This window comes from Nipponia nippon, unplaced genomic scaffold, assembly GCF_047370975.1.
Source record: "Nipponia nippon isolate SJK-2023a ecotype South Korea unplaced genomic scaffold, ASM4737097v1 scaffold_10, whole genome shotgun sequence".
In the NCBI taxonomy this organism is placed as follows: domain Eukaryota; kingdom Metazoa; phylum Chordata; class Aves; order Pelecaniformes; family Threskiornithidae; genus Nipponia; species Nipponia nippon.
The window spans coordinates 9,394,646-9,409,248 of record NW_028262291.1 but is presented as its reverse complement, the minus strand read 5'-3'; the positions used below and the strand labels follow the sequence as shown (position 1 = coordinate 9,409,248).

Sequence of the window (14,603 nt, the reverse complement as noted above, 5' to 3'; positions counted from 1 at the left end):
GGGATCTTCTGGTGGAGTGTCGGGGGCGTAATATATAATCTCCGTTTAGAAAACAGTTTGTGTAAAGTTTCTTTAATTGAGCTTGCTGGGTAAAATTGGTTCCTTAGTCTGGATGCACATAACGAGGTGGGGCAAGAGCAGGGGAGCAGCTGGCGTATCCATATCAGTTCCCTGCAGGTGAGATTGGTGCTTGAGCCAGTCTGAAACACGCTTCTTCCTCAGTCGGGACCTTTTGCTGCCCTCCCCCTCAGGGCCCTGGTTAGAGTCTCCACAAAATTCACCATTGATTCTAGCTGAGGTACTGTATTTGCCTAGCAATAGTAAATAGTTCAGTAATTAGAGAAAGTTTTGGAAAGCATAAAAAGGCATAAAAAACAGGGTGTCGTCATTTGGGGATGTATTAATCTTCATCCCTTTTCATTTACTACATTTTACTTGTTTATAATCCTGCAGACTGAGTTTAATGCTTTTTCTTCCTGACTGAGGTTTCAAAAAATATCAGCACCTTTCAGCATCTATAAACTGTTTCTTTCCCAGCCCACCATAATTTCTTTGTGTTATAACTGGCAAGATAACTAATGCATTAACAGAAAAAAGCACATTTTTTTAAAATTTGTTTTTACAAGACTGTTTTGAAACACTTTTTAAAAGTATCAGTGCCCTCCCCCCCCCCCATCTTTTTATCTAATTTAACTTTCCTCTATTTTTCCTGCTAATACGGTCAAGGAGTAGTAAGGTACTGAAAGATGTTTGAGTAAAGGAGACTGGGAGAAAAGTGAGAGAGAGAAAAAGCTGTTTTCATTGAAACTTAACCAAGGAAATATTCTGTGATCATTTTAAATTTGGGGAAAATGACTTTCAATTTGGGGGGATAAGAAATCACGTGAAAGATTTTGGCCAGTTTCCACACAGGGGAGCTACTCCTAATTGCCCCAGCCTTTTGGTGTTCCTGGACAATTACGACAAGGGGAATTTTGGGGAATTCTGGGGAAAAAAGAAACCTCGGGTACGTCTCAGCTAAGAAGAGGTAGAGAGCAGTTGGTTTCTATCTTCTCAACTTCCAGTGCCCATAGTACACGTGGATTTGCACTCACTTAAGGAGCAGGGGGTCTCAGGAATTGTTAGTGTGCTAGATTGCCACCAACAGATTTACATCATTTTCTTAAAAAAATAAACCAACCCCTAAATGCAGAATTTAAAGCTATCTGAATGCCGATTTTTACTCTCAGCTGTTGAATGATACTTTTCATGCCTCAATGTTTGTTTAGAATTTGCTGCACAAAAGAATACTGTTAAATAAAGAATTTTTAAATACTAAAGACTTGCTCTATGGTCTTTGTGGTTTGTTTTTTTCCTCAGAGAAAAAATGGCTCAGGCATATGATTTTGCTCTGGATAAGATTGGCATGGAAATCATGTCATACCAGGTATGTTTTTTTATCAAAAACCGTTTTATTTCTTACTTTATAAGCAATACAACTAAACATTGGTTTCATTATATGTAATATTTTTTCTCACATAGATCTGGGTGGATTACATCAATTTTTTGAAGGGCGTGTAAGTACCTTGAAAGAATTTTTTTAAGCTCAGTTAATGTACTGTTGATGCTCATACCAGTTATGATCTGTAATAGCTGACATTAATCTCTCTCCCCACTATTTAGAGAAGCAGTAGGATCTTATGCAGAAAACCAGAGGATAACAGCTGTCCGTAGGGTTTACCAGCGTGGTTGCGTGAATCCAATGATAAACATAGAACAGCTCTGGAGAGATTATAACAAGTACGAAGAGGTAATCAAGAACATGAAATTTGTTTGTGACATTTAAAAAAAAAAGTATAATTAAGTATGGTGCCCAAACTGTATCCACTAAATAATTATGTGTAAAAGATCAGCAGTATAAACACAGTTTGCATGTGCAGTATGTACCAAGACCTGTGGCAAAACTGCACAGGTACCTGAAAGGTAATTATTTTATTTTAAAGACTTTCTATAGGATACATTTAACTGTCCCATTTCCCAGCTGGCCTAGTAGAATTGATGGTGAATTAGAAATCCCTGGTATCAGTGACAGAGAATGTATTTAATGGAAGCTAGAGCAGACCAGCTGGCAATGAGGGCTTGCTTCCCCAAGGAGGCACTCCCCTCCTTTCAGTTATAGTAGAACAGGTTAAAATGGCATTCAGCTATGATGGTTTGGACTTGCTTCACGGTATTAAGTTACAGGGTCTCAAGTACATATAAAATGTTCCTCACCATCCTTCACCTGAAGCCGTTACAGCATCAATTCAGGTGAGTCTGCTACCACACTGTCTTCAGCAAGCATAACCTCAGCTCATTGACCTTGCACGCTAATTTGTAGCTGCACCTTTATAGCGTATTTGTAAACACATTTGGTAATGGCTTGTTAACCTGTCCCCCTCAGCAGAGGTGAGAATGCAGAACTGAGGGTAGATGCCCTCGTGCTCAGCACCGTCAAGCAGGGATGCTCATACAGCACTCTCCCTTGTCCTGCAGATTACGCCCGGGGCTGGAGATGCCGGCATGCTGCGGGTCAGCTGTGCACTGAGCAGGAAAGAAGGGACAATTTCTGTTTCCTTGTCGCTCATGATGCAAGTTGTAGGACTGCTGACCTGACACTAATAGGGCCACGGTGCTTAGCCAGTGGGAGTGCCTCCTGGCACCCGCAGCCACGAGCGTGCACTGTAACAGCTCACCACCCCGTCGGTATTCAGGGATACCGCAGGTGGCCTGCCGACCACCAGGGAAGGTACCCAGCGACATGCCTTCTGCGTAGGCAAATCCCCAGTACAACTTCCTTGTAAACCTCCTCTTCCCCTCCCACGTAGCAAATGAAGGCTGTCACTGCTAGTTCCTGCTACTTTCATTAATACGTAGGGAGGCTGTCAAAACGATAGCTGAAACCTGTCCTGCGTTCTGTACCTCCTCCTAGTTGAGGCAGCTCTGGCTGACACCTGTAACCAAACCAGTACCTCGGGCTCTTCAGAGCTGCTGGAAGCCGAGGGCCGGCGCTCTGCTCGGACACGGGTTTCTGCGTGTCCTGTTCTGGCTAGGCTGGCCTGGAGGGAAAGGGCTGCTGCCTACGGGTGTCCTGGCACAGGGATGGAGATGCCCCTCACCAGAAGGGCTCTTTGAGCGGGAAGTGATTCCCCACATCAGTAGCCAAGCACCACAGAGATCATGTGCAGGTCTCAGTACAAAAGGTTACTGGGTATTTGCTGCAATTAAAATACTCTTAAGCCTCCCTTTAGCTCAGTTGGTAGCCACCAGGTAGCAATATCAGCCTCAATCACTAGTATCTTTAATTAAACGAATGGTCAAAAGTGGTAACACCCCTAGCGAGGCAGAGAAGTGACAATCTTTGGCTCACAAAGCTGCATGGCTGCACCTCACGAGGCTGGGAGCGCATTCTGGGAGAGCGTCGCTGCGTCCTCAGCCCGGCCCTGCGTTAAATGGGCATTGCTGGTTTTGTATGCTACCTGGCCCAGATAGCTCTCCTAGGCAGCGCTCTGCGAGAGTCCGGGTGGTACCTGGCTTCTGTAATGAGTCAGTACCCAGCGCAGGTGCCTGTGTGGAACAGGACTGGAAGCTGTGCTCACCTTCCTCAAAGTCCTGGCAAGCCACACCAGCAAAATCCACCCTGACACAGGCATGAACAAAAGGGCGGTTGCTTATCCGGCCATAAGAGCGTTTCTTCGGGGTTTTGTTTGTGCCTGGGACCCCGTGACCAGGCCTGTGTTGCTGATGTGGAGGTGTGGGTTGTGCCCGGGGGCCCAGCTGCCCCGAATCCCCTGCTGCCCTCGCTCAGCAGCACGGCAGGGCCCTCTGCGCGGGCCCGCGGCCCAGGAGGGGTGTCGCGCTCTGCGGTGACAGGTCTCAAGTCTCAGCTGACAAAGGTACATGTGTGGCAAGGTGTGTGCTGAATATCACCTCTTTTAAAAGCTATCAGTTACTTCAGGAACAGAGAAGGCAGAGCTTTGAGGTCAATTCTGTTGTTACTTGTCCAAGAAAACGGAATTGCTCATATGCTGTCTCGGTCTTCACCTGGTGAACAGCAAGCAGCAGCAAGGCAGGGAGTGGTGACTCTGACGAGGCACTGACCAGAATTTTAAAGGAAAAATGTAAATCACAAATACATTCTTTACGCTTTCTCCCCCAGCAGGTTTACGTAAAGTTCATTGTATTTTTGAAAGCTGTAAGTGATTAAAAATATACTGAGGTGCTTCAGGTCAGTTGATTTTTAGTAGGGAGTTTATTCTCTGATACCTAAGTTCTTGCCCATACGTTTATTAGGAGAAATGCAGTACCTTTCAAGATCAGTATTTTAAAATAACTTCGTCCTTCTTGCTCATGTTTGCATCCCCATTCAAGTTCTTTTCTGTATGAAATGAGATTCAGGATTTCCAAAGTGAAATCGCACATTCCCAATTCCTTTTCTTTACCCTTCTCCAGGGCATCAATATTCACTTAGCCAAGAAGATGATCGAAGACAGGAGTAGAGATTATATGAATGCACGACGTGTAGCAAAGGTACAACCTTGTGTTGACTTTTCTTTCTTCTATTCAATTCTACAAACTAGCATTAAACTTGGTTCTTATTTTCAAATAAAAGCGTATGTTAGACTAATAAGGTTAGTATGCTAAAACATTTGTATCAGTTTTATAAAGCATAACCCAAAATAAGTGTTTGGTGTGTTTAAATCTGCTGTTCCAAACGTCGCTTCTGTTTCAGGAATATGAGACAGTGATGAAAGGTCTGGACCGCAATGCTCCCTCTGTCCCCCCACAAAATACCCCGCAAGAGGCTCAGCAGGTAGACATGTGGAAGAAATACATCCAGTGGGAAAAGAGCAATCCTCTGCGGACCGAAGATCAAACTCTCATAACAAAAAGAGGTAATTAGATATTGCGGCATAAGTAATGATGTGATTTAGCGTTCAGGGATCACGCTGGAGCAGAAGTTGATCAAATTTCTTGAATTGTGTGGATGGTTTTTTTAAACTACTCTTTAGTTTTTGCTCAAGCCAAGCTGAAAGTAATGCACGGATTTTGGGGGACAGTGCTGTAGTCGTGTGCCACTGAACTTTCACTGGAGGTCAGGAAACGGTGGGTCACCGCCTGATTTTATGGCCAATGTTCTTGAATGAGTTCTGCCTCTTCCTCTGTGGAGGAGGCAGGTTTTAGCTGCTGGTTATGATTCGTAAAGTTCCTGGCAACATAAAAGAACTGCAGTTGTGATCGTTGTATTCAAAGCTAATTAGTGTTAATATTGTCTGATTTATTTGCTGGGTTTTGTATTTCATACTTCCATCGTGCAAGATGGTACCGTTTCTGCGATAATGTACAAGGAGTATTTCTTACGTTTTTTCCCCCCAGTTATGTTTGCCTATGAGCAATGCCTTTTGGTTCTGGGACATCACCCAGATATCTGGTATGAAGCTGCACAGTACCTCGAGCAATCCAGTAAACTGCTAGCTGAAAAAGGGGTAAGCAGATTGCCATTGGTTTTCTTCCTTATTTCACTTCTTTGACATGGTGTACTGTTAATTTCTCCCAAACACTTAAGAACCAAGGGTGGGGGTGTGAAAAATATTTAGCACGATAAGTTGTGTCATGTTCAGAATTTTAAAATTGGGGCTATTTTAAGAAAAATATTTGCATTTGAGATAAGAATTACGAAAAACTATTTCAGTGTTGGCCAGTTTTAGGTCTGGGGGGTGGGTTTGGCCTGATTTTGTGATTCCTTAAGTACTGGGGAGATGATTATCTCTTTATTGGAGCACTGCATGGAAGTTCACTGGGACTTTTCACACACAAAGATACTCCATAGATTGGCCTTCATTGTCACAGATGCTGAACAATTATATTATCATACTTATTTTATAACAGGACATGAACAATGCTAAACTTTTCAGTGATGAGGCTGCTAATATTTATGAAAGAGCGATCAGCACTTTATTAAAGAAGAATATGCTTCTTTATTTTGCATATGCAGATTATGAAGAGGTGAGCAAAAACAGTGATGTACTGACGTCAAAACCCAAAGACATCTCTCATCAATAATGTCATTTATTTGAAACATACTGAATACCCAGAATTCTGTAGAATTAATTTACTGATTCGTCTAGCCTTAACCTCATTCAGTGTTTCTGAGACTGAGCTGACAAAATGGAGAGGAAAAGCCCGTATGATGAGTTACAAATTTTTTTAAAATCTACTGTCTTTCCACTTAAGTATTCACCACATTTTTCAAATTACTGTGAAGTTGAAAGGCTGATAGATTTACATGTACCGGAGCATCAGCTTCTTCACTTTTAAAATGGGGATAAAGAACTATCTAATTCTTGGGGGTTTAATGTTGTATTTGCATGGCTGTGAGGGAAGATGGGAGGCACCCTATACTGCAGCTTTCTTGAGAAATCTCCTTACCCAGCCTGCCACCAAACCGCACAGCCTCCGTAATGAGTCATGCGGCGGCAGTGGTTGGTTTTGGACGTGAACCGTCAGGAATAAAGGCCACTTCCCACTGATCAGATGAGGACTATGGAATCCTCTGCAGGATATATTTTGCCCACTTATCATAATGTGGAAGAGTTTTTGCAGGAAGATCCTGAGGACAACAGCAAAAAAACCCTTTTGCCCTTAAAAGAAAAAGCTTTCCGTGGCTTTCAGTGCAGCCTCTTGTATCCTAAGCGTACTGGCGATTTAAATTTTTTAAGGTTGCGCAACACAATTTGGAGGGCTGCAGCTGGCAGGGAACAGAATGGATTATCAGAAATGCGTAGGTTGGAGAGTGATGGAGGTGGTTTTCCTAGCTGTCTGCACGTTACTTTGAGACAGAGGTAAAGGAAACAGTCTTCTTATCCTAAACACCTACAATGGCAGTTCCGCTGCGGTATCACTGAATCAGAAAAAGACTTCAGAGATTCTTGAAAAGCACGTATGTAAGCACTAGTGAGAAATTAATGTGGGAAATAAAGAAATGACTGCACAAGACAAAAAATGCATCTGAGTAAAGGGGTGACATACATAATGTTCAAGTGGGGAAAAAAGGAAGCAGAAAAATGTTCGGTTTTTCTTCAGATTGATTGTTGCATTCTCACAGGTGATTTGTAATAGTTTTACTAAGCAGTCTGCATTTCCTTTTTATTCACTTAGAGTCGAATGAAGTATGAGAAAGTACACAGCATATATAACCGACTCCTGGCTATTGAAGACATCGATCCCACCCTGGTAAGGCGATCCTTAGTATTGAGTTTTTCCACAGTTGCATGGATAGTCACCGGAGTACACACAAAGAATGGGGAGGTTCATTGGGTCACGAGGATGACTGAGCAGGTGGAGTACTGAGATGACAGAATTAGATTAAAATTTCAGCAAGGTTGATAATTATAGCCTTGAATCCACTTAGATACACTAAGTCATGTGCACTTTTCTCCTCCGTCTCTTTTGGAGAATCTCTTAAAACAAGCAATGAAGATACAAGATATTAAAGATTTCATGATGCACCTCATAAGAATTGGTGTGTGTTCTGTTGGCTCAACTGAAATTTCACTTTCCTCCCCTTAACTGATTAACAGCACGTTGCCTTTGCCCATTGTTCTCCCTTCACAGAAATACACCGTACATGTAGTTTGCAAATAAATTTGCAGTGCACCATATAAGTATCAAAGAGTATTGCAGTCCAGCTGCTTAAGTTATACAGTAAGCAACATTGTCTGTAGTGCCAGCTGTGCTGGTACTGAACAAATGGTGTGAGGAAGTCACCTGCCCTCAGAAAGTTATTTAGTTTATAAATAGACACAACAAAGCATGAAAAGGAAAAAAAAGGTCTGAGGTCTAAAATTAAACAACAGGTCAGTGTCAGAGGAAAGGTATCCATTTACTGACATGTTCTAGTCATTAAACACCGGTCATAATGCTTCCCAAATACACATTTGCTGAGAAACCACATACCAGTTCCTCCCATTTGAGGAATGCTGTTATTTGTGATCTAATTCTGAGTGGAGGAAAGTTAAAACCCAAAGAAAGGCAAATCACAAATTGGCCACTGAGTTAAATAGCACGTTCATTGTTCCCTTGATTGGGTATAAATATTTGCAGACAGGATGATTTGTATCTCGGATTGTATAATGTACAGTAAAATGCTTCATCGGGCCTTTTGACAGTTCTTTAGCCTCACGGATGTCTTAACCTTATTGGAAAGTTACCATTTTTACAATAAGCCTCTAGTTCTCTGAAAGCACCGGCTTACGTAAACTACATTCATCTACTTACCTCCCCTTCCTTGGAAAATCTGTGTATTAACTATTGTCATTTCAGGGGATCGGTCTTAGGTATATTCCATTTTAAAAAATGTATATAAAAAGCTCTGCCTCAGTATTTATAGCAAAACAACATAGAGGCACAACACAGCCCTGTTTCTATTATGAGTTATTAGCTGTATTCTGTGAGTAAAGATTATTTTAGATATAGTCAAAAACTTTATTATATCTTAGTATTCTTTGTTAGCACTGATACTATATAAATATTAATATGCACCTTAGGTTTATATCCAATATATGAAATTTGCAAGGCGAGCAGAAGGCATAAAATCTGGAAGAATGATATTTAAGAAAGCAAGAGAGGATGCCCGGACCCGCCATCACGTCTATGTAACAGCAGCTTTAATGGAGTATTATTGTAGTAAGGTAATTATATATACTTTGTTTGATATTAAAGAAGTGTCAGGAGGGTGCATAGCTCACTGAAGCTAATAACTTTTTTTTTTTATGCTTGCAGGATAAGTCTGTGGCCTTTAAGATTTTTGAGCTAGGGCTGAAGAAATACGGGGACATTCCAGAATATGTGCTGGCATATATCGACTACCTTTCTCACCTTAATGGTAAGCTTGAAGAGGTCTAATGAAGCATTAATGTGTGAGTTTAGGTTCAGGCCAAGTTCTTTGTATTTTAGTTTTAATTCTTCTTGAAGAGCAATGAAACCTTTTCATAAAACTCGACAATTAATCTGGAAAAAAAACCCTGCTGTTTTGTCCTTACTGAAGTTCCCGAAGTGCATTGACATTAGATCTTGATGCTATAGAATAGAGGAGAGGGAACTTTCCAAACTGCAACTCACTTGCATTGCAGCAGTTCCACAGCATCTGCTGTGAACAGTGGGGAGCAGCCTGAGAAATCTGAATCCCAAGGAAACAGGTCTGTAGGAGGTTGAAATCAGCATGAGAGGAGCGATGGGTTAGTTGGTCCCTACGAAAATTAATTTGAACTCATTCTCCCCAAATAGATGAGACGAGCAAGATATAAAAGCAATATTGTGAAGATAGGTCCTGCTTGGAAGCTGCCGGGGGGTGGTTGCAATGCAAAGAGCAGGGCACGGGCAAGGCAGGCAGCTCCCTGCTGTGCCAGCGCTGGGGGCACAGGGGGCTGGGGGGCCGCGGGCAGGAGGCGGCGGTGGCGGCGGAAAGTCTCTGCGTGGGATTCCCTGACGCAGGAGTTAACAGCGATGTTACAAGAAACCCGAGCTGCTGCGGGGAGCAGGGGCTGACAGGGACCCTTGTGTGGAACTGTCCTGGTCCGTGTCTCATGGGGAGTTAGAGAAGAGGGAGAAGAGCGGTTCGTCACAGGCTCTTCCTCTGCCCACTCCTGTCTGCCAGATGCCCGTTAGATTTTCAGATTTCTTCAGGTATTTCTTCAAGCATTCAATACTCTAGCTCGGTATTTGTAGCATAACAACACAGGGGCGTAACAGAGTCTGGGTTTCATTGCGAATTGCTAGCTCAGTTTTGCGAGCCAGCCCCCCCGCCGCTGGTGTGAGCGGTGGCTGCAGGCAGCGGTGCTGCTGGATCTTCTGAACCTCCCTCCCAGTGCGTCCCATAGGCACCAGGCATACGACTCTCTCCTGTCAGGCTACAGGACACTGGTTTTGTCAGGCTCTGAAAGTTTGAACAGATTTAGAGCTTTTCTTCTTCTGTGAGCTGTAAACAGAGAGATCTTTTCAAGTCCAAGTATATTTAATTTTGCAAGAAACCATTTTAGGTCTACATGAATATTTGCAATGCCTTTCCATAGACTGCCATCAGAAAAAATTATCTTAAAACTTGCCAGTGTATTGCTCTGTCTTAGCAACCAGGCAGGCTTTACTGAAAAGCAAGAAAATGGATCACTGAACTCCTGTAAATGTAAGATATGGTAAAATACACAGCGAGAGAGAGAGGGCAGAAGCTAGCAGCTTTAAGAACAAAACCACCAACCACTCCATTCCCCCAGCTGGCGACGTACAAAGGCTGCCTGCTCATTGGGAACCAGGTCTAATAATTCTGGGAGGACTTCTGGGGAATATAGGAGTATATCAATATTGCCCTAATTTAAAAGGGAAGTAATGAATTGAAAGGCCAAATTTAAAATTACCGAGCTATGCCATTTGTGATAATTAAAGAAAACAGGAGAAAAAAACAGGGATCCTGAAGAGATGCCAAGCGATAGCTGTGCTGTTATAAAAGAACCTGTATTAGGATCGGTTCGTTGCTATCAACGAAAACAGACTTCCAAATAACAAATTCAAAGTAGAATTTAACATTGGTAAAGTTTTATGTAGGTGTTCAGATTTTTTTTCTACTTACTAAAATTCAAATCCAGGTATCGGAATGTCAGCCTTATATTTAATTCAATGTACACATTTCTTTGAATGGACATGATTTTAACTTGTCTTTAATATATTTTACTCAGTGTGATTTTTCTTTTTTCTTTCTATTTTTAAAGAGGACAATAATACAAGAGTTTTGTTTGAACGTGTTTTAACTTCAGGGAGCCTTCCACCTGAGAAATCTGGGTACGTCTGCAAAAGCAGTTTCACTACACTAAAAAAGATACAGAACCCCTTTCAACTACAGACATCCCAAATCAATTAGAAAAACGAACAGCGGGACAAAATTAGGTACCAATGTTCCTTCCCCTCTTCATGCCGTCTAAAATAGCAACAACTGTGACAGATTTGTGAAAGTCCCTATCCCACTTGCAGTGAAATTCATTAATTTATTGACTTTAAAACCTCACTGACACAGGAGTGTTGAGGATAGAGTGCAAAATCCTGCGCAGCAGGGGCTCAGTGGTTTGCGGAGGTGGCGTGGCTGAAGGCGTGTATTGCTCACCAGGTAGATGGGGAGAGGGAGCTGGGAGCATCTTTCGGGAGCGTTATGTTAGAGAAGGTGAGTCAGGAGTTTATGGAGGAGAATGCTGAACGACTCCCAGCCAACTGAAAATAAAATAGGGAAAGACCCAGAAAAGGGTTGGATTAACCACTCACCGCCACATTTTCACTATTTCTTTTAAAATTTATTTCTCTGAAAAGACGCTTACCAAACCCTTCGCAGGCCAAGTGCTCACCATTATTATTCTGGTAGACAGGCATCAAAACAAAGAAATCAAACATCGCACGGCCGTGCACATTCACTCTGCACTTTAATTCTGATCTTTCATGAGAAGTATTTTTATGTCCATTTTAAAAGTGAGAAAAACCAAGAATTTAAAAGCTGAATCTTCAAAGGTGAACTCCAAAGCTAAAGTTGAATCAAGTCCAGAAATACGGTCAGGTGTTGCTTAAGTTATATATGAGATTTTCCACAGAGAAGTAAGCAGGGAGTACATATATTCTGGGCTATGTAAAAATTCTGAAGTGCTGCCTGTCGTGTTGTAGGGGCTGGCTCTTGCCTGCTAGAATATGCTAGTCTGTGCAGGTGAACTAAAGCATAATCTGTGTTGAGAGGTCCTCCGCATATCAGGATCAGAGTGAAATTCTGTGTAGCGGGCTGAGTGAAGTCTATTTCTGCATCTTACACCGATGATAAAAGCTTACCTCAAATGCCGAAGTCATTTACACCAGTAATCCTTTCTTTTCCGTAACAAAGTCCGTTACGATCCACTAGATTGAAAGCTTTTACAGAAATACACTGGGAAGGCAATGCATGTTATAGGCCCATCTAAAGTAAAGGGTAGAAATGGTCACGTGTTCCCAGATTGCCTCCTTTGAACCTCTCCTCTCCTGTGTTTAACTGGGTCGTGATCAGTAATTCGTTCTCCCTCAGCAACTGTCTGTTTGTCTGTTCTTTTATAGGGAAATCTGGGCTCGGTTTTTAGCTTTTGAAAGTAACATTGGTGATCTAGCTAGTATACTGAAAGTTGAAAAACGGAGGTTTACAGCATTCAAGGAAGAATACGAGGGTAAAGAAACTGCTCTGCTGGTAGACAGGTACAAGTTCATGGATTTGTACCCTTGCTCTGCTAGCGAACTGAAGGCCCTTGGTTATAAGGTAAGTGGATAAGAACACTTCATTTCACTGTTATTCCTGTGTTAATGCCATCAGCACTCAGGTACAGGCCTCCGCTTCGGACTTAAACCTGAGCCCCTTCAAAAACCAAAATCCTTTTGGAAGTTTGTAGAATCAGGTCATTTGTATGAAACATCGCTGGCTGCCCTTCTGCTCCGCTCACTTCACTGAGAACTGTATCAAAGCAAACATACCGCGGCCCCACTGACTGCTGCAAATGGCCGAGGAAAATTACCTACAGAGATCCGGGGCCGCCTGCTTTTTTCTAGTTGTTTATCACGGCTACAGGGCTTTGGTGCTGCTATTTCGGAATTTAAAGTCCAGGCCACACACCTGTATCTGGTGGTCTCCCATCTCGTTTCTGACCACATGTATTTTATCTACTATCTTAGTCATGTGGAAGGCCGTAACACTTTGGAAAACCACTGGAATAGAATAAAATGTTGATTTTATTTTATTTTTTTTAAGCATGATGTAAAATAGGCTGCCAGGGAAGCAGAAACAGCTCTGTCAGAGCAACTGCTGTTTTCCATTTGCATGAACAGGAAAAGAGCCTTCAATTCACATCTCAAAAATAGGGCCTCAGCTGCCATTTATTGCTTACATAGAAAAGTAGTTTTTGAAAAATACAGAAGTCATGGAAGTTAGCAAAGCAGCTGAATTGTTGGTCTCCACACAGCGGTAAAATAATCTGATAGGTGGAAATAAGAGTCGCGCTGAGCCACCGAATGCTTTTCTTTTAATGCAATCGGGACGAAGTTATTTTGAAGTTACAGGCGTGCGCACAAGAGAGTACGTCTTGAGAAGCGCACGTGAGGTGCGTGCACCTAAGGCGACTCAGCCCTTGGGCCGATGGCTGTTGCTTGTAACACGCCAAAATATAATCCTGTTTGAACCGGTGCTTTGCATGCCTGCTGCCTGCCTTATGCCTTCTTTCTTTTCCAGCTGAAGCAATCTAGGGAATGAAATGAGGGAGAAATGATAGTTGCGAAGGCCTAGTGGTCTGCACCTGTTCACCTAAATCTTTTTAGCCTAAAAAAAGGAGCCACTCAAAAGTGACAAATACGGTCCCATTTGGTGACAAACACAAGTGTTTGCGCTCCCAGCTGGGACGCTGTAGGACTAAAACGTTTGATGAAAACATGCAAGTTTTGCCCAGATGGTCTTCTAAGAGGACATCTGAAATTCTAATGGTGACAAAGTGAGAACGAGCAACTGGTCTAGAGAGATGTTTTGTTCTGTAATTTAAACAAGCAACGTGGTCCTGCCGAGCTCAGTGCTCTCTGACTGCCTTTCGCAGGATGTCTCCCGTGCCAAGCTGGCAGCTATAATTCCAGACCCTGTGGTTGCACCTTCCATCGTGCCTGTTCTCAAAGATGAAGTAGACAGAAAACCTGAATATCCCAAACCGGACACTCAGCAAATGATTCCATTTCAGCCAAGGCACTTAGCACGTAAGTCAGACGTTCAGTCGGAAGTGGTTATATTTCACCTGGCGGCAAGCTGCGAACCTGCGTGTTTAGCAGACCTAATCACAGAGACTTTCCTAGTCTTCAGTCATCTAAACATGTACTTAAATTTTAGGCTGTTCTTTAATTGGATTGCTAAAGGCGTATCTCTTTTACTTAATACTCAGGTCACAAGGAAATAAGTACAAGTAGTTTGGGCCTGGTAAATGGTAATAAGCTGCTTATATACACTGCTTATAGACTTCAGATCACTGACTAAACAATATGTAATTAGCAGAGGCAAAGTGACAGGGTAGCAATTATTTGCATCAAATAATAATGCTGCAAAAGCAATTGAAGTCCGCTGGCTTGCACTGCCCTCATACAGTTTTTCTTCCCACAGCGCCAGGCTTACACCCCGTCCCCGGCGGCGTGTTTCCTGTGCCACCAGCAGCCGTCGTTCTCATGAAGCTCCTGCCACCTCCTGTTTGTTTCCAGGTTTGTTTTAATGAATTCTGAAAACTTCCAAAACTTGTAGAAGAGCTTCTGTTTTGGCAGAACCACAGTATGTATCACTCTCTTGAAAATAATCTTCTAAACTTTTTTTTTTTTTTTTTTTGGTAACAAATCAGGGTCCCTTTGTTCAAGTGGATGAGCTCATGGAGATATTTAGAAGATGCAAACTGCCAGACAGTAAGTTACTTGTTCGCTCTGGAGTCTGTCCTAGTGCTGCATATGACTTCGTTTTACATATGGATGTTGCTGCCTGAAATCCAGGCCTCATTTACAGATGTGTAATTATTATTTAAGAG

At 42.5% G+C, this 14,603-nt stretch overlaps 1 protein-coding gene across 2 annotated transcripts in view; it reads left to right on the top strand.

Annotated features, from left to right (window-relative positions):
- CSTF3 (cleavage stimulation factor subunit 3) overlaps positions 1–14,603 on the top strand; it is a 52,524-nt gene that overhangs the window by 36,334 nt on the left and 1,587 nt on the right. The window contains exons 6-20 of one of the 2 annotated variants that reach the window (XM_087744031.1): positions 1,360–1,426; positions 1,522–1,556; positions 1,663–1,789; positions 4,471–4,548; positions 4,751–4,913; positions 5,395–5,504; positions 5,908–6,024; positions 7,177–7,251; positions 8,565–8,708; positions 8,800–8,902; positions 10,779–10,848; positions 12,130–12,325; positions 13,644–13,797; positions 14,195–14,289; positions 14,424–14,484. In XM_087744031.1, the coding sequence (XP_087600157.1) occupies positions 1,360–1,426; positions 1,522–1,556; positions 1,663–1,789; positions 4,471–4,548; positions 4,751–4,913; positions 5,395–5,504; positions 5,908–6,024; positions 7,177–7,251; positions 8,565–8,708; positions 8,800–8,902; positions 10,779–10,848; positions 12,130–12,325; positions 13,644–13,797; positions 14,195–14,289; positions 14,424–14,484 (1,595 nt within the window). The remainder of the gene's footprint in view (positions 1–1,359; positions 1,427–1,521; positions 1,557–1,662; positions 1,790–4,470; positions 4,549–4,750; positions 4,914–5,394; positions 5,505–5,907; positions 6,025–7,176; positions 7,252–8,564; positions 8,709–8,799; positions 8,903–10,778; positions 10,849–12,129; positions 12,326–13,643; positions 13,798–14,194; positions 14,290–14,423; positions 14,485–14,603) is intronic. The other variant, XM_087744038.1, reaches the window with a different exon arrangement.